Source organism: Lynx canadensis, chromosome F2, assembly GCF_007474595.2.
Source record: "Lynx canadensis isolate LIC74 chromosome F2, mLynCan4.pri.v2, whole genome shotgun sequence".
Classification (NCBI taxonomy): domain Eukaryota; kingdom Metazoa; phylum Chordata; class Mammalia; order Carnivora; family Felidae; genus Lynx; species Lynx canadensis.
In genome coordinates, this window is record NC_044320.2 from 7,796,310 (window position 1) to 7,819,382 (window position 23,073).

Consider the following 23,073-nt stretch of genomic DNA (forward strand, 5'->3'; position numbering starts at 1 on the left):
CTTAAAGCCTCTCTTCACTTTCCACTTCCTTGTGCCATGCTCTCATTTTAGGGCTTATACAAATATCTGTATCATGTATCTGTAATATACATACATACCTGTGTAAAGACACATAATCTATAATCCATATGTGTGTATTATAGATGTATCTGTGTCTCTTGTGTGCACCTGTAGCCACAACTGGACACGTGTTCCCTGCCTCCAGTCTTGTTCCTTTCAAATCCACCTTCCATCAGTTTCCAGAATGGTTAATTCTAGGTGTGAAGAAACCTGGTGGAGACATGTGTTCCTGAAGCCACGATGCTGGCATGCCCCCCTGTGATCTGGCGACTGTCTCCTGCCGTCTTCTCAACCCCCAGCAGTGCCTCCCCCATTATGGTGCTCCAAGAACTGCCTACAGTTCTCCCAGCCCACTGGGTGCTCCCCGTTTTTAGGAGTTGTTGGTTAGCTCTGGGCTTTTTTATGTCTGGGAGATCCACGCCTTCCCTGATGGAGCTCCCAGGGGACCTGGTTCTTCAGGAAATAATGGCAAATGGGAAGTCAAGTCATCTCTTTGTTGCTGGCGGGGCCTGGATCCCCAAATCCAGTGCAGACCAACTGGTCAGGCTGGGAACGTGTGACACTTCTGGTGGATTCCGTAACTGTTCCGGACTGCAGTTTCCTTATCTGTAAGATGGGGATAATAATTGTACCTAGCATATTAGGTGGTTCTGAGACTTCTAGGAATTAATCCCTGCAAAACACTGAGAACTACCTGGCCTGTGGCAGGTAAAACTGTAATAATTATTATGCTTGATTGCGTTTCTTAGTAACTCCAGTGTAACCCTGAATAGCAGGAATGCCTCGCTGGTGATTCAGTTTAGTTTTTGGCCACAGTAAGAACGTGGATGTTTTGTTTTACACGAACTCCGCTGCTGTAGCTGCTTCTATGTTCCTCCTGACTTTGGGGCGTCTTTGGGCCCGAAAGCTCTCGATAAAGAACTTCCCTTTGAAGATCTGCTGTCCCTTGCCACCTACCAACGTCTGACTTAGACCCCGAGTTTTCTGATTTTCTTGCCCAGATAGCATCTATGTCTCCGAACTCATGTGGATTCAGAGGATCACAGCTCTCTCTGTCCATCACTCTCTGTCCAGGGTGGAGCACAGTTCCACCTGTTCCCCGAAGGCGGTCAGTGAGTACATGCTTCACCACTGAAACCTCAAGACTTGGAATATTAGTAATGCAGTCAGACTTGGTGTCTGGCCGTGGACGTAGAGATGCCACGTGCCCTCTCCTCCGCCTTTGTCCCCAGCCCTGCGACAGCCCCAGCAGAACGCCCTGCTGACAAGCGGCAGCACCTCCTCATAGGTCTGAACTTGCTTTGTTGGAAGGGTCCAGATGCGGCCCAGTGACCGCAGTTGTAGGGAGAGGATGCCGAACGGAGGTTCACTGGTGATTGATGTCACCGAGAGGTTGCAGGGGGCCTGACACAGTGGAAGGGCACTGAGGGTAAGAGGCCGCAGGGGGACAGGTCTTTCTAAACCTGGTGCCGTCGAGCAGCTGAGCGGCTTGTCACCTCCCCGCATCTTCCAGCGGCTACGATCACGGCCTGCCAGAGGCCACAGGAGGACGTGCCCTCGTGGAGTGAAGGTTGGTTAGCCTCTGAAAGCGTCTCTTTCAGCTTTAAGAATTGAAGATTTTGGGTGAAATTGGTGGTCAGTCGGTCACAGGTGGGCCTACCTGTACATTTTTTTGGCCTGTCTGCTCACGTCTTGGCAGTTTTTCTCCTCATTCGCAGTCCTGTCGAGGAGTGAGCATGGGAATACAAGTTGAAACTCTCACGGGGAAGTTAACCCGCTTGGCCCCACGAAGGGCGAAATTGGCTCTGGGGCATGGAGTTAGGTCCACAGGACCATTTCTGTAGTTGCCCCTTCCTGCCTCTTATGCCCACTGACCACTCAGCCCTGGTAATAGAGTATTTTTCGATTGTTCTTTCTGATTTCTATGTAAGTGCTAGTGTTCCAAAAGTAATTTTATAACGTTTGCATATTTAGGAGATGAAAGCATTTGAAAATGTTTTAGCTTCTATTTTAACTCTGCAAATAATGACACAGTGGCATTTTAGATTGCTTGTTCTCTGCTCAGTAGACGGATGAGAGAGCCTGGCTAATTTTTGCCTTTGTTCCGGGTCCTTTTGTTTAATAAATCTTTGTGGGCCAAGCCACGGGGTTTTCTTGCACAAGGGACTGAATGTAGCACATGCAGTGTGGCCCAGAGCATCCTATGACCACAGAGTGGCCTTGCGTAGGGTGGAGGGAACGTTTCAGGTTTTCTCACTGGATTGACTTCCGTGGGTCTTTCTCTCCAAGAATGGCCCTCCTGGGGGTAATAGCATTTGCTTTATAGGCCGGGATGGCCCCTTGCTATGTGCTGCTGGGACAGAGAGGAGCAGGAGCGAATTCTGGAGAGGTTTCCGAGGAAGCCTGGACGAGACTCAGTAATTAGGTGAATAGTAAGAGAAAAGAAAAAGTCTAGGGTGACACTCAGGGGTTTGCCTTTGGGTGATGAGCTGATTTTGCAGAAAGAAGAGTCTGAAATTGTGTGCGTTTATTCTGAGGTGCCTGCAGAGCATCCCCGTAGAGATAACCGGGAAGACAGTTGGACATCCCTGTTTGTGGTTTGGGCGCGATCGCAACAGGATATATATCACGCTGTCAGACTGATCACTGGGTCCGCCGCAGGAGAGCAGACAGGCCCTGGACAGAGCTCAGAGAAAGCCGGCATTTCCCGTTGTCCCGTCCGGATCCCCCGGACTGTTCCCAGAGCTCCTACCACCATGGGCTGCTCCCTCTCTCCTGTTTCTGCCAGCGAGCTGCTTGTGTTCCCAGATGGGCCCTGAATGCACATTGGGGATTCACGTGGCATTCTGCTGGACAGTTGTAGGGCTCACGGTTCAGAGGGATACTGATACTGTCTTGCCTGTGCGTCAGGGCGGGGGATGGAACAGTGATCCAGACGTCCATCCTTCACTCTGCCGATGGCATGGCCTCACTGGGTTCCCTAAGGGGCTTGAGCAGGCACCCCTTTCCTCCTCACCACTCATTCTGGACCCCTCAAAGCAGTGTGCAAGGTGGGAGCCAGGCCGCATGACCCCTTGCGTCCTTATCTTGAAAGTGCCTCATCCTGCCCAGGTGGGGGCTGGAAATACATTTACCAGGTGGATTTCCCTAATGGGGGACAGCTGTGGGTGATGCCTGTGTCTGTGCACATGCTTGCAGGTGAGTCCTGTGGAGAAAGTGACTTGGAGAAGCAGGTACATCAGGGAATTAATTGTGAGGGGAGCTACTTTGAAAGACATTTACTATTTTATTTTATTTTATTTTATTTTATTTTGTTTTGTTTTGTTTTGTTTTGTTTTATTTTATTTTATTTTATTTTATTTTATTCTATTCTATTCTATTCTATTCTATTCTATTCTATTCTATTTTATTTTATTTATTTTTTAAATGTTTGTTTATTTTGGGGCACCTGGGTGGCTCAGTCGGTTAAGCGTCCGACCTCAGCTCAGGTCATGATCTCACGGCTCATGAGTTTGAGCCCCGTGTCAGGCTCTGTGCTGACAGCTCGGAGCCTGGAGCCTGCTTTGGATTCTGTGTCTCTGTCTCTCGGCCCCTCCCATCCTTGTATTCTGTCTCTCTCTCTCTCTCTCTCAAAAATAAACAAACATTTAAAATAATTAAAGAAAATAAATGTTTATTTATGAGAGAGAGAGAGAAAGCACAGACAGGGGAGGGGCAGAGAGGGAGAAAGAGAATCGCAGGCAGACTTCAGGCTCTGCACACAGAGCCCGACACAAGCCTCGATCTTACAACCGTGAGATCATGACCTGAACCAAAATCAAGAATCAGATGCTCAACCAAATGAGCCACCCAGGTGCCCCGGAAGACATTCACTTTAAAAAAAAAAAAAAAAAGGAAAATGATAGATTGCTGTGTTCCTCTTATGTTATTTTCTTCTTGGACAAGAAGTGGACAAAATGAGAAATGAAAGCGACCACATTGAGCACAGACCCTTCCTACCCAGGGGACACCTTGTGCAATGACTTGCTTGGTCCCCGCCGAGGCAGGACTCCGCATCCTGACGTTGCGTTTTTCCCTGGAGCGCATCCTAGGGGGCAGCCTGCTCATCAGGCTTTGGGGGTGTCAGACACCCCAGGGTGGGGGGTCGGTGGAGGAGGACGTTGGGGCAAGTTGCGCCCCTTCCGCTTGGGGCTCGACCTCCCCTGGGGCTCACCTTCAGTCCTTGTCCCTACAGCCCTTCCGCTGTGCCCATTGCCATTACTCCTGTAACATATCCGGCTCCCTGAAACGGCACTACAACAGGAAGCACCCCAACGAGGAATACGCCAACGTGGGCACCGGGGAGCTGGCGGCCGACGCACTCGTCCAGCAAGGTAGGCAGTGTGCCCCTTGAGAGGAGCTGGGACGTCTTGCAGCTCAGCCCCGGCCCCTGAGCATTTTGTTAGTTCCCCGTCGTCATGACTGTGCTCCACGCTCCCCGTTGGTATGTCTCGGCGTTACTTGCTGCCTCCGTGGAAATCCAGGATGAGGAATCCTAATTTACCACCCTCCCCACAGCGTTCACTTGCCAGCGCTGGCTGCCTTGTGTTCTTGGTCCATGTACCTTCCTCCTGCATGAAAGTTCCTGCTCACGTGCACATTCTGTTGTCTCCCTCAGTATAACTTCCAAGGGCTGTTTGTGGTCCAGCATCAGGTGGCCCATTTTGTTTCACCCTGCTCCTGTTGGACATGGTAGGGTTTCCAGATTCCTCTTTTGTGGCAATTATGAATCATGCCGTGGCAAGCATATTTGTAGGTGAGCTTCTTTAGATTATCCAGAAATATTTATTGAGTGCTCAGGTTGCTTATTCATCCTGAAAAGGATAAACCATTTAGAGCATTTAAACTGAACAGAATGGATGCAAACCTCTCATATTCTTGAAAAGCCTGAGAGGTTTTTTTTTTTTTTTTTTCTGCTTTTTTCAGTAAATGATCGCATATTCCCACTTGAGAAGGTTGAGCTCATGAGCTGTTGCCATACAGAGAAGTGCTGCCGTATTTATATCCGTGCCTCAGTAATTCAACTAAAAAAATGATTGCCGCACACAGTCCATCAGTTTTTACTACTTCCTGAGTCCTGTGACTCTTTGAAGCCAGAGACCGTTTTAGAAACCTGCCCCCAGTGAACAGAGATGCGGGCTGGCGCTCCCGGCTGCAGGTGCGGGCGCTCCGAGGTTTCCGGTGCGGCGCGAAGTCCCCGCTCGCTGGGATTGCCTTGAATGAATCTTCATATAAAACAAATGAATTGACCGAATCCTTCAGCACTTTCAGTGACAGGGCTGATGTATGGAGGTAGATAACGGCATAAAAACTCAGGATAATTTTAGAGCCATCCATCAGGGGTAACGGGGAGTGTGTGCCTCGTGTTTTAATGACCGTTTCGTAGAGCTGAAGACCAGGATGGTGCCGTGGGGGGTACAGGGGCCCTGGCTCGAGTCTGTGCTCTGCTCCTTGAGTGGTGCCATCAGGGCACGTTAACCAGCCTCTCCAGCTCAGGCCCTTCGCCTGAGAATGGAGCTTCTCTCCTCGTGGCGGATGGGGTTACCTGAGCAAGCACCTGAGTGGCATGCAATACATTTTCGTACTTGTTTCCTTTTTCCTGAAAACATCTACGCCCTCTAGAGCTCTAGAGCCATTGCATCATTTTTGATGCCCCCCGCCCCCCACCCCGCCCCTCCTGCCCCGGTCCAGGAATCACAGAGGAGAGAACCGATTGCCTTAGAGTCACAGCAGATTGCTTCAGAAGCAGGCTAGACATTCCTTTTATTATCCTTCGCGCAGTTGGGTTGGATTGGCAGGAAATAGACCTTTACTGCGGCTGTTGGGACAGGCGTGGGGCTCTGATTGATGACACTATCACTGCTCTCTGCTTCCAAACTTTCATCATCGCCTTGCGGAGAATGTGCCAGTGCCGAACTGTTTCCTGCCCTACGTTTTCAGTTACCTTTCTAAGACGCTCTGTCATCCGTTGGCATTCCCTGACAGGGTCTGCCGGGTTTTAATTTTTATCTTCGCAGGGGCATTTTTGGTGTCTTCATATATACGTAATACGTGCGTATACATATATGTATATATGTGTATGTGTGTACGTATGTGTGTGTATATATATATATACATACATATATATATATATACACACACGTACATGTGTACACACACACACACACATATTTCCAGTGCCCCCTTCAAGGGACAAGCTGAGGAAGGAAACAACTAGATGCCTCTCTTGGCTCATAAGAGACATTACACCATTGTATTTTGGCGGGAGAATAGTCTCTGAAATGAGATCGCTGGTTGAGTATGGACACAGGTTAGGGTCTTTAAGAGCATGATGCTCCCACTGTTCCTCTGTCTGAGAGCAGGCAGGAAAACGGAGGGACAACATGGGATGCACACAGTTGCTGTGTTCGGAACGCTGGGTGCTTGGGTACCACTGGAAATTTTCATCTTCTTTTGATTAATTTCACAGAATTCTCCCCAACCTCTCCCCACCCCACACTTGGTTTTGTTTTTCTCTTCTAGTCCCTCATCAAAAAATATCTTCATGGGACTTACTAACTTCTTGTTTTGGTATAGAGAAATATGTGTTAGAGTAATGTGACAGCAAGCTGTGAACAAAATGTACCCTTCTCAGAGTGGTGTTACTTACCCACAGGGGAAGGGACTCCTTGTCCATCAGCCCAGCGTAAGCAGTGCCACGCTGTGACACAGGCAAAGCCATCAGCTGTGGGCAAAGGTTCTCTTACCCACGATGCTCAGGGATTTGGGAAGGATGTCCACGTGTGGCACTGTGCAGGAGGTAGGGAGGAAGGCCTAAAAGGCAGAGATGTTTCCAGGTCAGACATTTCTGTTCCTTGCCAGTTTCTGGGGGAAGGTTCCCCGGTGGTCTCCGTGGAGTCGGGGTGATTTTCAGTGGGCTCCCGAAGGCCTCTGGAGTGGCGGCTGCTCGGGCGTCCACCCGTTGTGTTCTGTAAATGTTTACCAATGGGCTGTTTCAGGGGCAGGGAGCAGGGAAGCTGGTGTACAGCGTTCGCCAGCTTCTGTAGTGGAAATGGTTGTGCTGTGGCCAATTTTTTTTTTTTTAATTTTTTTTTTCAATGTTTATTTATTTTTGGGACAGAGAGAGACAGAGCATGAACGGGGGAGGGGCAGAGAGAGAGGGAGACACAGAATCGGAAACAGGCTCCAGGCTCCGAGCCATCAGCCCAGAGCCCGATGCGGGGCTCGAACTCACGGACCGCGAGATCGTGACCTGGCTGAAGTCGGACGCTTAACCGACTGCGCCACCCAGGCGCCCCTTGCTGTGGCCAATTTTAAGCTATCAGTGTGATGTCACTGAACTGGATGGAGATGCGCACAGCGGCTTGCGAGCTGGTGGCAACTGGCTCCCGCCCGCCACTGGTCCCCAGGGCACAGGGGTGACGATGGCACCCCTTTGGGACCCACAGTCCCCTGAGAACTCTGGTGCGTTTCGGTAATGAGACTTGCCCAGAAGGCCGTGTCGATGTGTTACTACTCCCTGCTTATATTTGGTGTCCTTCTGATACTTCGAAGGCAGATTGGACAATCTCTTGCTAATTTTCTTAGCCCGTCGCTTGTTCGTTAATATGGACGTGAGGCATTTTCCCACACAAACACACGTTTTCACGTCGTGTGGCTGCAGCGGGCCCGGCCCTGTTTCCTCTCGGAATCTGCCTGAGTTAGTAGCTCAGGGGCCGCTTCCCTAGGTCTCGGGCTGGGGGCTGGCTTCGCTTCACAGGCCGTTAGCTCTGTCCTGAGCTCACCGCAGGACACAGGTGGGACTGGCAGGCTGCTTACTTCCTTCCCAGTGACCTCAGAGCGGCCCCGCAGGTCACTCCAGGTTATTGGCGTGAGCACAGGCATGGGAGTCCGGGGCCCGGAGCCGGTGTGGCCGATCGCTGTGGCGCTGGGACGACTCGCTTAACTTCTCTGAACGTCGTGTTACGTGTCTTCGAAGACGAGGTGCTGATACTGCTCAACAGGAGTTGCAGAGATTGGATCCTACTCTCTAAGGTCCCAGGAGGTGCCTGACACGTAGTGCTTGATAAATGGTTCAGATTGACTATTGTGTTTATTCCCACGTTCCTTGGTCACCATGTGTCTCTTGTGCTCCTAGTGTGCCCGACATTGTGCTGGACCCTGGGATGTGGTGGCCTTTATCGTGTTGTGGCCTGGGTTGCGGACGAAGGCTGGGAAGCTCCTCCAAGGCCCCGTGTTCTGGCTGTAACAGAATGTGTGTTCCTTCCAACAGTTACCCACGCTGCTCACAGGAGGAGAATTCGCTGCTTCTCTGTGGTGCTGACCCTTCTCCCTGCAGCCCCACTGTTCGAGGGTCATTGAGGCTGGGGTGGCGATTGGGATGAGGGGCAGCGGGAAGAGCAGGGCTCGAGGAGAAGGCTGCGTTTGCGGCATCTGCTAAAATCTTGGCGTGATTTTGAACTACCCTAATAGAAGAGTGTAAAAGTATGTGCATACGCACCTTGAATAGATATCCATACCTTGGCTTTTCACACCAAATCCAGGGCAAATAGCATAGAAGAAAATCCAGAAACTACCAGGTTACACAAAAGTCATTGATTTGATTTGGAGACATTTTAATTTTAAAATTGTTTTTATTAGGGCCCGGATTCCATACCTGACTGGCAGGTGCTTCCAGTGATGTGATGTCATCACACCGTGTTATTGCTCTGCGTTCCTTTCTCTCTCAGAGGTCCTGTGAGGTCGGCATCGTCATTCCTGTTTTCAAGAGAGGAAACACGGGTGGGAGAGTGGTCAGGCCAGGCCACAAAGTGGGCGAGGGCCCGGCTGGTCCCCCCTGAAGCTTGTCTCACATTTGCACTTGTTAAAGAGGAAGAGGAGGAGGAAGCATATGGTCCTGTTCTGGGACAGTGATTGGCTCGCATTCCATAGTGGTCACATGATCCTGTGTCAGAGGGTCTCGCACACACAGGCTGCCGTGTACTCTTTCTGAGTTTTTTTGTCTCCAGGTCTAGTTGCTGATCTAGCTGCTGATCTGATGGTCTGGGGTTTGAGAGAGATCCAGGTAGTGTTCTGACAGCATGCTGTGTGACCAGGGGCCTCCACGTCATGCTTGCATAGGATTTCCACTAGACTGCTGTCCTGGGCGCGTTTCCTCGTTCTGGGCTGGGGCTCTGCCGGGTCTCAGGACAGGCACTGGATTAAGAGACAGCAAGAAGTGGGGATTTTAACAAAGTCCGGGTCCACATTTTGCTTCCTAATATTGTATCATCACATTGCCCTGTATCCAGTTTCCTTTGATAATTAAGCTCATTTGTCACAGTTACTGTCTAGCTGCTTGTATCGGTTTCTTACCGCAGCTGTGACAAATGGCCACAAACTTGCTGGTGGGTTAAAGCAACACAGATTGATTATCTTAAGGTTCTGAAGGTTAGAAGTCCAAGACAGGTGTCACAGGCTCAGGTCGAGTTTGCTAACACGTGTGTATTCCTTCTGGAGTCTCCAGTGGAGAGCCTGTTCTCTTGCCTGTTCCAGCTTCTAGAGGCGGCTCACATTCCTTGCCTCAGCCCCTTCCTTCTTCCACTATCACGGCCGCCAGTGACAGTAGAGGCTTCTCTGTGACCTCTCTTGTGCCTCTTCTACAGGAGGACCCTTGTGATTACATTAGTCCCGCCTGAATAATCCATGCTAATCTCCCTGTCTCAGGAGCCTTGATGAATCACGACCTCAAAGTCCCTTCTTGCCTGGGTGACCCTCCCATGTTGCAGGGATCAGGATGTGAACCTTTCTTTTTTCTTTCTCTGTGTTTATTTATTTTTCATTGTAATGAAAACCTCACACACCTGTCTTTGTTGTGTATCCGGGCACATTCCATTCCAGACCATCAGCTCCTGGGGGCCAGGACCCCCACCTGTTTAGTGTGGGCTCACAGTGCCCCTAGAGCCTAATCCAGTTTACAAACAGGTCCCCACTGCTTTTTTTTTTTTTTTCCAGCTTTACTGAGGTATCGTTCACAAAGCTGTAAGATATTTAGGATTCTCATCATCCAGTCGGCCGACACATTCATCACCTCACACACTAATCCTTTGGCTCTTGTTGAGAATGTGTAAGTTCTACTCTCTTAGCAAACTTCAGCTATCAGCTGTGGTTACCGCATTTCACATCCGACCCTCAGACCTTAATCATCTTATAACTGCCAGTGCGCACTCTCTTACCAGCCTCTCCCTGTCTCCCGTGGGCCCCCGCTCCTGGCAACCACTTTTCTAGTGTGTTTCTATGAGTCTGACTTTTTTGGTTTTTGTTTTTGATTCCCCCTATAAGTGAAATTATACAGTATTTATCTTTCTCTGTCTGACTCATTTCACTTAGCGTCATGCCCTCAGGGTCCGTCCATGTTGTCAAAACTGGCAGGGTTTCCTTCCTTCTCATGGCTTACTAATATTCCTGTGTGTGTGTGTGTGTGTGTGTGTGTGTATACACTACATCTTCTTTACCCACGTGTCTATTGACAGGCACAGGTTGTGGTCATATCTTGGCTATTGTAAATAGTGCTGCAGTGAACATGAGATTGCAGATGCTGCTTTGATACTCTGTTTTCATTACCTTTCCATACAAACCCAGCAGCGGGATGGCTGTATCATAGGGTGGTCGTATTTCTAACTTTTTGAGGAACCTCCATACTGCTTTCCAGCGTGGCGGAGTTTACATTCCCACCAGTAGTGCACAAGGATCCCCTTCCCTCCAGGATGTGAATATCTCTGGGCGTCCATTATTCTGTCTACTGGAGTGCCTTTGTTAAAGTTACGAGCTTTAGCATTTCATCTTAGAGAAAACAAAGGCCCGGGAGTTTCAGGAAGTGGCTCCTGGGTCATGTCAGTGCCAGCTCCAGGTACCTGACTGCCCAGCCTCACGTTCCGCACCACCCTGGGAGTAATGTTATTGGAGATGAAATTGAATTTTCAGTAAGGTCACCCACCACAAAGGAGCGCAGATATTTTAATGCCTAAGACTCTTCCAGAATACGTTGCATTCCAAAAAGAGCAAAGGTGCCATGATCGATTTTTAAAATTGTTCCTGACGTCCTGTGCTCTTGCCTGGTTCATCACGCCTTCTGAGGAAACTGCAATTTTGGGGTTGGCCGTTCTCATGGTGTGCACTTTATACACCAGGGCCACAAGTAAATTCGCCACATCTCCCATGACCTTTATTGTGCATTGCCTAAGAACGCAGTGAATCGAACTGGAAATTAATTTCTCTCGGCTTTGATGCCAATTAAGTGGTCGCATTCTGCATTTAGTCTGGGTCACATGCTTCCAATGTATTGTTCTTTAATTAAGGGCAATGTGGCAAAGGTTGAGGTTTTAATTAATGTGGGGCATTAGCATATTAATTTTAATTTAAACATAATATAAGGATGTTTTTTCTCCTTAAATTAGTTTCCATTTAAGAGCACCCCGGAAGGAGTCTTTAATTCCGTTTAGGTCGCTTTTGTTCGCTGCCTCTTGCTAAGTCTCTGTAGGAGGACCTATCTCACTTGAACCAACTGAAAAAAGGCAGAGGTTCTCACATCTTGGAGAGCTTTAAAAAAGGTGATCCTAGGAAAATACATCATTTTAGATGATTAATAAGTGATAACAAAGGAAGTTAAAATCTAAGTTAATTATCAGCTAGGTAGGAAAGAATAAGCCCATTTCGTTTGGCCTAAAAAAAGAGTGCACAACATGTAAGTTTTGGAAAATATAAGCCCCTGTTTGAGCTGCCTCCTCTGTAGAATGTTCTGGAAGTTTATAATTTGGTGTTGCCACTCTTTCTGCTGATTCTGTCCTGTCTCTGTTGGGCCTGCTGTGCTCTCCTGCGCCCTCCCAGCGTGGCGAGGCTGTAAAGCAGTGAGTTGAAGGCGCGAGGGGACACGCTGTTGGCCATCTGGGTTGGCTTCCTTTTCTGCTCATGACTGTGTGGGGAATCACGCACCACCTCAGGTTGTATACAGGAAGCCCCAGTTACAGAAGAGTACACTGTCAGATTCCACTGACATGGAATTGATTGCGAAAATCAAGCACATCATACTTGCATCTGGGAGATGCTTAAATTACATTCCGCGTCTTCATGAGATTTGCCTGTTATTATGCAATTTGTCAAGACAGCCTCGTCATCAGTACAGAATTCCTCTTCTCCCTCCTCAGTACCCCAGTGAGCAAGAAATAAATCTCAGACCCTGGGCAGGTGCAGGAGAGCACAGCAAGTCTGATGGAGACAGGGACAGAGGCAGCAGAAGGACTGGCCGTAGACTCCATGAAACCAGGTTTGCCAAGAAGGGAATGAGCTTGGTCAATGCCAGAGACAGAGAAAGGAGAGACTGTGGGAAGGGTGGGGAGGAGACAAGGCCAGAGAGAAGGCAGGAATAAGATCACAGAGGGGTGACAGTAAAGTCGTGCAGGCTACCTCTTGGAGCTGGGATTTTATTCTGGGTCTGATGGAAGGTTCTATACCTATGAGGGATGTGATTTAGTTTATTTTTAAAAGCCCATTCTGGGGGCGCCTGGGTGGCTCAGTCGGTTAAACAGCCGACTTTGGCTCAGGTCATGATCTTGCGGTCCGTGAGTTCGAGCCCCGCATCGGGCTCTGCGCTGACAGCTGAGAGCCTGGAATCTGTTTCAGATTCTGTGTCTCCCTCTCTCTGACCCTCCCCCGTTCATGCTCTGTCTCTCTCTGTCTCAAAAATAAATAAACGTTAAAAAATAAAAAATAAAAAAAAATAAAAGCCCATTCTGTGGGCACCTGGATGGCTCAGTCAGTTAAGTGTCCCAGCTTCGGCTCAGGTCATGATCTCACGGTTTGTGGGTTCGAGCCCCACATCAGGCTCTCTGCTGTCAGCACAGGGCCTGCTTGGGATTCTCTGTCTCCCTCTCTCTCTGCCCCTCCCCCGCGCTCTCTCACTTTCTCTCTCTCAAAAATAAATAAACCTTAAAAAAATTCAAAAGCCCGTTCTGTGTGCGGGGTGGAGACTAGACCGACGGTGGCTGCAGGAAGACCAGCTGTGCCCACGACGCCACCCCGGCTTGGCTCGGGGTGCTGGCCTGATGGTACCAGTGGGTAGCCTGACTCTGGCCTGCTAATCCTGCTAATCGTTTGTGTGGATTTGGAGACCTGGTGCCGGGACAACTCCCTCTGAGGCTAGAGTTCCTGAAGCTAGAGTTTGCTTCTTTTTTCTTTTTTTTAAAACTTTAAAAAAATGTTTATTTTGGGGAGAGACGGAGAGACAGAGCGTGAGCAGGGGAAGGGCAGAGCGAGAGGGAGACACGGAATCTGAAGCCAGCTCCGGGCTCCGAGCTGTCAGCGCAGAGCCCGACGCGGGGCTTAGACTCACGAACTGTGTGATCATGAGCTGAGCCGAAGTCGGACACTTATGTGACTGAACCACCCAGGCGCCCCTGGAGTTTGCTTCTGAATTCACAGCCTGTGAAAAGTGATTTTTGTCCAGTCACTAATTTAGTTGCTGCTCTTGATAGAATTTTAGAAAGGTAGTCTTTTGTGTCACTCTGAGGGTTTTTTCTGTTGTTTGTCTTTTTACCTAGAGCTGTACATGCTCTTAAAGCATCCACGCCTCCCACAACACGTGTAAGATTTTATAGCGGCGTTTTACTTGGTCTTTACTGGGAAATCCAAATGGGGATTTATACAAATGGCTCAGCTTTTGGTGTGAAGGAGCCTGGCTCTTGGTTCATGTTTTGGGACACAGGCGGTTGAGGAAAGCAGCCTTGTCCTTCAGTTCTTTTTGTTTTCTAACTTACTTGTTATTTTCAAATGAAAACAAAAATGAAAGAATGGTGAGGCCACCTACTCACTTGGCCACAGGAATTCTGTTACTCCGGCACCGAAAATATGACGTATGTATTAGACTTTCTGCAAATGCTCGTTGGAAAATGAAAAGAAGTACATTAAGCTTTAGAAATGTCTGCCCTGAAAAACATCTGTGCTGTCGCTGTTCTGTTCTAGTACGGAGGGGAGCTGGGACTGGATGTAAGTACTGGAGACAAACAGTGTGTTCCCTGGAGTTGAGGGACGGGAGGGAGGCGCACTGGGGCCCTTTTATGTGCTGCAAACGCTCCCTTTTCCTCTGTGCCTTCAGGTGGTTTGAAGTGCCCTGTGTGCAGCTTTGTGTATGGCACCAAGTGGGAGTTCAACAGACACTTGAAGAACAAGCATGGCCTGAAGTTGGTGGAAAACGAAGGAGATCCCAAGTGGGAGGTAACTTTTTAAAGTACGGTATTGATCTTGACATTTCCAGATGCGCATGACAGATAGAGCAGGCGTGGGTCCTTCTCAGAGGATGGGGTTTTCTGGTCGGGAAGCTAGGAAGTCTTTTCAAATCCCGTCTCCTGCCTGAGGGGTGAGACCTGGGCTGTGCATGTAAATTCGTACCCGGAGTTGAGTTTAGACCATTTTGTGAATGTCTGTGTTGGTGTCATTGGCACTTTCACTTCTGTGACTCACCAATCCAGAGTTTCAATTATTGCATCTGAAAAAGCGCAAGGCAAGGAGTATGTTGTGAGTCCTCACCAGGAGAACCAGGAAGGTCTCTATCTTCTGAATCTAGGCCCTACTGTCCTGTTCCTGAAGGCCTGTGCTCCCTCCCGCCATCTTTGTTTTACCCTCGGTGTTAGAACCAGTCACTGGCTGGAAACACATCTGTGTTCTCAAAGCCAGTAGCTCTCTTTTCAAGTGCCAAGTGTCACGACCACGGACTTATTGCAGTCTCTCCCTAAGGCGGGGTTTCCTGATCTCAGCACTGCTGACATTATGATCTTCCACAGTATCATCATTTGTATATAGAGACTGTTCTGTGCATGTCGGGATGTTTGGTGGCATCATGGACCTCCACACACCAGATATCAGTGTCATCCCCCGTTTTGACAACCAAAAACGTCATGGACATTGTCAGTGTCCCCGGAAGTCAAAGTCACCCCCACATGAGAACCACTTATCAAAGGACTTTCTGGAGGACCATCAGAGTATCCAGGGGTTAAGAGTAAGGGCTTTGAAAAAAAAATCATACGTCATGACAATGTGTGAAACATTCCAGAATGCAAGGGAATGATAGTTCGATAGGAGGGAATCTTTTAATATAATCCATCATAAAATAAAACTAGGGAGAAAAATGAAATGATTATCTTCACATATTCAGAAAAGGCACTTGACGAAATCAAGCCTCTGCTGATGAAAAATAGTCAATAAAGTACAATTGGATGGGTACATCCTTAAGACAAAAACAGTCTATACATGCATCTCAGTCCCAAAGCCGGTGTCTTCTTACTTGGTGAGGAAACACTGGAGGGTTTCTTGGTTGAATCAGGAAGAAGACAAGGATGTCCCAGAAGCTCTGGGACTTAGGTCACCAAGTCTTTAACGTCAGTTGGGATGCATCAGCCAGTGTGTTGGGCAAGACAAAGTAAATGGTGACATTAAGAATTGGAAGAGAAGGGGCGCCTGGGTGGCGCAGTCGGTTAAGCGTCCGACTTCAGCCAGGTCACGATCTCACGGTCTTTGAGTTCGAGCCCCGCGTCAGGCTCTGGGCTGACGGCTCAGAGCCTGGAGCCTGTTTCCGATTCTGTGTCTCCCTCTCTCTCTGCCCCTCCCCCGTTCATGCTCTGTCTCTCTCTGTCCCAAAAATAAATAAACGTTGAAGAATTGGAAGAGAAGAAATCAAGTTACCTGTATCTGAAGATGACAGGATTCTGTTTTTGGAAAATCCAAGAGAGTGAATGAAAGACTACTGCACACAATAAGCATCAGATCGAACCATAAACATAAAATAATGAATAGCTTGCATGTAGAGAGAGGCAAGAGCAAAAAGATTTGAGATTTAAATGTAAAAACAGTGAGATTTTGGGGCGCCTGCATGGCTCAGTCGGTTAAGCGTCCGACTTCGGCTCAGGTCATGATCTCACGGTTTGTGAGTTCTAACCCTGCGTGGGGCTCTGTGCTGACAGCTCGGGGCCTGGCCTCCGATTCTGTGTCTCCCTCTCTCTCTGCCCCTCCCCTGCTCATGCTCTGTCTCTCTCTGTCTCTCAATAATAAATAAACGTGAAAAAAAATAAAATAAAAAGACGGTGATATTTTAGGAATACCAGAAGAAGAACCTGAGTGAATGAATTCATTTGTAAGTTCAGGGTGTGGAGGGCTTTCCTAACTATGCCTCAGAATCCAGATTCACTACAGGGAGAGATTAAGAACAATTGGCCACATGAAAAAATTTTAAAAAGACTTATGGAAAAGAACTCATGAACAAGGCAAAGAGACCGACAGATAACAACGAAAGAAAATATTTTCAATCATACTGTAGAAAAAGGACGAGTGCTTTTACATTATGAAATCTTTTTAAAAAATAGTGATCAACAACCCAGTAGGAAAATGGGCAAGAGATAAGAAAGGTTCATAGAAAAAGAAATGCAAATGACCTTCAATATCTGAAAATGTGATCAACCACACACATAAGGCATGTTAATTAAAACTGGAACGGGATGGGATGCCTGGGCAGCTCAGTCGGTTAAGCGTCTGACTCTTGGTTTCGGCTCAGGTCATGATCTCACAGTTTGTGGGTTTGAGCTCTGCGTCGGGCTCTGTACTGACATCGTGGAACCTTCTTGGGATATTCTGTCTTTCCCTCCCTCTCTATTCCTCCTGTGCTCGCTCTCTCGTGCTCTCTCTCTCTCAAAATAAATTTTTAAAAACTTAAAAAAAAAAAAAACCGGAGAGAGAATTTCTTACCTATTAGAATCCAGAATTTGACATCTTGTCTGTTGGAGAGGCTGAGGGGAAAATGCACTCTCACGCATTGCTGGTGGGAATGCAAAATATTACTACCTCTACGGAGGGGAAATTAGCAATATCTAGTAAAATTACTTGTGCATTTCTTTATCCATTAACTAAACAATTCCACTGCTAGAAAACTACCCGAAAGTAATACTGACAAAAAAGAGAAAAGGTGTCTGTCTGCACAAGGTTGTTTATTGCAGTCCTGTTATACATCGTAGGTCCAAATAAATGAATAGATTGCATGTGTTTGTATACACACCAACAGATAGATTCAGAGCCGATTCCAGACATGTGCCCACACACAGCTAGTTTACATACCTGTGCTCCTTAGAAGCCTTTTGTGCTGAGAGAGCCCAGAAGCAGTGGCACCCCGTGGCCGTGAGCACATGGGGACCTAGATCTTGGTTTCTAATAGGATTCTCCAATAAAAGGAACCAGGGTCCTTTGAAAAGTGGTTGATTCCAGGGCCGAGGCAGAAAATATGTAAGCTGATCCTAGAGTATTTTGTGGTCCTAGAAAGTAGCATCTTGCATCTTTCCCAGCCCCCCAGAAAGGTGGAGGCATGTCAAAGGACAAGAGACCACCAATGGCCAGAGTGGGAACAACTTGAATAACAAAGCAAACAATGGTAGCGTTGTGCTACAACCCAACAGATAAGATAATATCTGTGAGTCCATACTGATATAAATGGATGGTGGGGAAGGAGCACTTCTTCCACACGGGAGAATTCTGAACAATACATGTAGAAGGAATGAGGGAAATAGAATTCCCCTTAGAACACTGCAGTAATCATTGCTGCAGACAAACCCATCCATGAATGCTACAACTAGTAGACACAATTTAAGGAAAAACACACTATCTACATAGCCTCAGAATCTCTGCCCCCAAGTATTTACTAGATCACAGAGGGAAAAGTAGTGTCTGTACAGTAGAGGCACCTGGCAGACCCGGGGCTAACCATGCACCCGGAAGTTAGCATCCTCAGGAGTCATGGTGACCTCGTGTGCCCCCGGATGTGATGATGAGAAGGACACTCATTCTTCAGAAAAGCCTCCCGGCATTCTTCAGAAAAGCCTCAGCCTCCATCCAATCATGAGCAACTGTCATGTATCCAAATGATGTTGCTGATGTGTATGGTCATACACCTGACCAGTACTCCTCAAAGTATCACGGTCACGAAAGACAAGGGGAGACTGGAGAGCTGTCACCAGTCGGAGGAGACTGTGATCCGGCACTGGGTCCTAGGACAGAACCGGGACACCAAGGAGAAAACTTGTAGAAAAACTGCCTGAAGTCTGCGGTTCATAGTATTTACCATACCAGTGTTACTTGTCGGCTTTGGTAATTGTCCTGTGGTTGTTTCAGATGTTAATGCGAGGGGAGGCTGGGGCAAAGGTGTATGGGAACTCTTCTGGAAGTCAAAAATAATTCAAAATAAAATAGTCAAAACAAAGGGGGGGGGGATTTTTTGTGGAAGGGTAGGAACACACCAAGATGGAGAGGATAAAGAAATCAGCCAGATTCCTCTTAGCACATCCACTTGTGCAGATTTGATTCTGAAACCGTGGATGTATTTTATATAATATTAAAAAAAAATAACGTTTAAAAAATGCAGACCTTAAACGTTGAGAGTAAAGGGAAATAAATGCTTCTAACTGTATATGAAAACGATGGCATAGCTACACAGAGGATCTATTCAGCAGTCTTTTAAGGTAGGAGTTCGCTCCTCCCTCGTGGGGCATAAGCTAAGGCGAAAAGAGCTGCAGAAACACGTACTCTTTTCAATTATTTGTTGTTGGGGGAGGGTTGATACTATTACTCTGAGGCTTTTGCTAGTATTTAGTAACTACGGCGAAGCACATCCAGCGTATCTCAGTCCGTGGGTTTATACTGATCCTGGGGCAGATGCTCAGGCACCTTGTAGGATATTAGGGCATCAATTCTGTTTTGGTAAGTAAAGACCAAGAGTCCAATTATTTTAACCATTTTCTGAACAAACTATACCTCAGCATAACCACACATTTGATGAGGAGAAGCTCCTATTTATAAATTTTCCAGCTAACAAACGAAGATTGACAAGATCACCATTTTGCAATCCTCTCGTGATGTCACGGATCCAGCAAGTGGCCGACCGCTGCCTACTGACATCACAGAAGCAGTAGAGACACCCAGGCATCACGTGTCTCCTGCGGGAAGCGGACAACCCAACCCTCGAAGCGTTCCTGCCCCAAAGGGAACCGGTATCCGATTGAGTTTCCACATCTGCCAACGGGCAGGAGACACGGTGGACAGAAGAGCACATTCAGGGATTCCATGGTGGTGCGGTCAGTGAAGTCCAGACCGTTGGAAAGTCTGGAGACAAATGGCCCGCTTCCCCCAACAGAACTATAAATGGTGGTGGTGGGGGGCAGTTGGAACGGAGGGAGAACCTAGAAATTGAAGTCTTAGGAGACGTGTCAGTCAGTTCTAATCCACGGATTCAGTAACTCACATTTGGTTTGAAGAGTAAGTTTTAAGAAATGTGGCGACTGGCAAGGTGAGGACACGGCCTGGATGTGTGGTCATGTTAAGGACTTACCGTTGGGTGTTGGAGTGTCCCAGTGGCGTTGTGCTTATGTCTTCAAAGAGTTTCGTGTTCCAGGGATACGTTCTAAAATATTTGTAGATAACATGCTGTGACCCCTGCGTTTGCTTCAAAATAATCCAATTGAAGAGTGTGGAGTGTGTTGGCACGGAGGGGAGATAAGGCCGGTCGTGAATTGATGATCATTCACGTTGGGTGACGTGTGCACGGAAGGCTCATCCCTCTGTTGTTGTGTATGTTTGAAATTTCCTGTGAGAACACGTAGGGTGTGTGTGCACTGCAGTCTGGCAGACTTGATGTTGAACCCTGGTGCCATCCCGTATAAATAAATGGCTGGACCGTGAACCGTTTTTTACTTGATCTCAGTGGCCTCAGTGCCCTTATCCATGCAGTGAGGCTGGTAATACCCAGCAGGTCAAAAGGATTGAAAGACAAGACAAGATATTCAAAACGCTGAGGTCCCTGGGAGGCCCCCAGGGTTCGGTAGCTACTGTGGTTATTGGTGGGGGTGGTGGCATGTGTGGCCAACCTCACATCCTCATCGAGGGGAGAACATATAGTCCTCTGGTGTTTCAAGTTCATGCCACAAGGATTTGCTCTCTGTTCATAGGGATCGTAATGCCATTTCTTGACCTAAAACCCATGTCTCCTGGTCAGTTAGTGCTTCCATAAGTACGTGTGGTCATGGCCCTCTGCTCCGAAGGCCGTGCTTCTTGCAGATGCCAACACGTTACGCAGAGCGTCGAATCCGACACAGGTCGTTGGCACAAAGCCACGTACTCGACTCCAGAAGCAAGACAGAAGAGCAGGCAAGAAGCCAGTCTCAGGTGCTGGGTTACCTGTGGGGTGACGAGCTGCCTATGCCACTGGTCGGGTCCTCCCCACTTGTGGTTGGGACGCAGAACCCCCCTCCCGCCATGAGAAAGAAGCCATCGTGCGTGGGTCCTGTTTTTCACAGGCTAAGACGTTGCTTGGATCCAGCCATTGTCAGGCAACACGTGGCTTACCGGTAAAGGAAGTAGGCTTTTTTTGTTTTGTTCATCTGTGCATTCAACACATATTTATTGGGTGTCTGCTACAGGTCAGGCTGGAAACCCTGACATGAACTTGGCCCCTTGCCTGGAAAGGAATAACCACCTGGCATTCTGAGCTGTATCAGTTACCACGAAGTGCTCACGGAGCATGGGAACTTCAGCTCCTATAAATTTTGTGCAAGGTCCTCCCTTTTGTTCTTCTTTTTTGGTGCCATTCGTGTTTCCTGCCTTCTAGCTCACCCACACTCCCCACCTCTTCCAGAAAGAGAGCATTATTGATGCAGATTTCTTGTGGAAATTCTGTTCCTCCTCTTCTCTCCTTGGGGCACAAGGTACCTGTGAATGTCACTCCAGCCCCTCCCACCCTCCCGACTCCTGATTTTGCAGATATATTTCCCCGTGGTCTGTTGTTTATCATATCCTTCATATGAAAATGAGAGTGGCCCGAATAGCCCCCAGGCTCCCTGAGCGCTGGGTGCCAGCACATGTTACGGTGTTTCCCGCTCCCTTCCTTCCACCTGCAGCTCTGCTGTGCCCTCCTTCCATCAACTGATGGCTCAAGGCCCTGGGCCCGGGCAGGTTCCGGCAGCACTGACAGCAGTGGGAGGAGACAATGGCCGTTAGAAGAGCGCATACGAGACTCTCGGCGCATGTCTAATCTCTAAATACGAACAGCACACTAGCACACTCCGTTCCCTAAGGCAAGAGTGTGTACCAGGAAGCTCTCCACCAAAGCTGGTTTCACAGCGTCTTGGTGGGTCACCTGGGTGGCTCAGTCGGTTTAGCGTCTGACTTCTGTTCAGGTGGCGAGCTCACGGTTCATGATTTCGAGCCCTGCGTTGGACGCTGTGCTGACAGCTCAGAGCCTGGAGCCTGCTTTGGATTCTGTGGTTCTCTCTTCCCTGTTCCTCCGCTGCTTGCTCGTTCTCTCTCTCTCTCTGTCTCTCTCTCTCAAGAATAAATAAACGTTAAATAAAACAAAATAAATAAAATGAAATAATAAAATCGTCTTGGTATTTGCAGGGAGAAGTTTCCTTTTTGGGAAGTGTGTTTTTATCGGAACAGCAGATTTCTCAGGGACGCCAGGTGCATGAGGTGCCACAGGGGCTCCTCGTGCGTATTGATTTGGTCTCAGTACGTTACCCTGGGGCTTGTGGGTAAGTAACAGGTGGCCTTCTGGATCACTCAGATGATCTGTTTTCGTTTAGCCAGCAACAGAAGCCCCCGAGGAGCCCTCCACCCAGTACGTGCACATCACAGAAGCCGAAGAGGACGTTCAGGGCACGCAGGCAGCCGTGGCGGCGCTCCAGGATCTGAGATACACTTCCGAGAGCGGTGAGAGCGCGCGCTCGGTCCCCTTGCGCACCTTCGAGCTGCCTTCCAGCTGGTCTGCAGTGGGCAGGCGGAGTGAGTGAATCTGTGAGGGAGCGGTGTCCGTGAATCGGTCCCCTTCAGCATCCTTGGCCCACCATTCGGACCGCAGGGGGCCCCGCCGTCAGACCCGGAGGCCTCCGCCCCCTGATAGGAGCCCAGGAAGCTCAGCAGAGGCAGAACTTGACGGCCGTGCGGCCAGGCCTCCGCACGTACCGCGAGAAGAGGGCTTCGCAGTAAGTGGCCGGCTGAGCCCCGGAGCTGGGCCTGCCGTCTGGGTTTCTGTCCCATCCTTGGCTGCCTCGTGGGCCTGTCTCCCAGGAGGCTGGTTCCAGCTCCAGGGGCAGCGGCGGCCTCGCCAGGGCCGCCCTGCGGAGCTCCGAGCCCAGCACCGCCTGCTTCCCAGCCGCCTGGAAAGCCCCGAAGCAGGATTTCTGTGTCAACAGCCACCACTCTGAAATGCCAGATCAGTTTTAGGTTCAAACCACTCTGCCAGCCTGGTGGTGATTGGGGCCTGAAGCTTAGAGATGTTTTCCTAGCGCCCTGTCTAGCACACGAACCCCAGTTAAGGTGTGACCATAGCCCGATCTGCATTCGGAGGAAGGCATTAAGTAGAGGCAGGATGGGAAATTGCCACTTTTTCCCAGTTCTTAAAGCCCTGAAGAGCAGGTTGTAGAAGCCTGTGCGGAACACTCCGTGGGGCTGTTGCTTCGGGGCTGTGCTCACTGGGCCGCCGAGCTCGCGGGGACTCAGGAGACAGCGGACAGGGTGGCCCGGCCCTGGCTGATGAATGGGGCATCCAGAGCGGAGGCCCGGCCTGAACCTGTGCTTCCTTCCTTCGTGTTCGGTGACTTCAGCAGTTCTTCAAGCTCTGGCCTTGGCCTGTCTGTCGTCATCCCTGACGCATGCATGCGCGCGTGCACACACACACACACACACCCCTTCTAAAGCCTCTCTGGGGTTTCTTCCTGGCACTTGGACTAAAGCTCAGACTTTGCACCCATGCAGCCAGGCTGGGCCGCTCTGGGTCCTGGCGCCCTGCCCTGTGTCGCCTGCCTCCTGTCTCTGTGCCTGCTGTCCTGCGTGGGCTGTGCAGGCACGGCCTTCCTCTGTGCACCGCCCTGTGTGAACTCTGTTCCCTGCATGGTTTTTCTGGCCACCTGCCTGCAC

General features: G+C 49.1%; 1 protein-coding gene across 1 annotated transcript in view; it reads left to right on the forward strand.

Annotated features, from left to right (window-relative positions):
- ZFAT (zinc finger and AT-hook domain containing) overlaps nucleotides 1-23,073 on the forward strand; it is a 191,667-nt gene that overhangs the window by 141,273 nt on the left and 27,321 nt on the right. Inside the window, 3 exon segments of the mRNA XM_030303806.1 lie at nucleotides 4,295-4,433; nucleotides 14,228-14,346; nucleotides 21,741-21,867. Coding sequence (XP_030159666.1) covers nucleotides 4,295-4,433; nucleotides 14,228-14,346; nucleotides 21,741-21,867 — 385 coding nt within the window.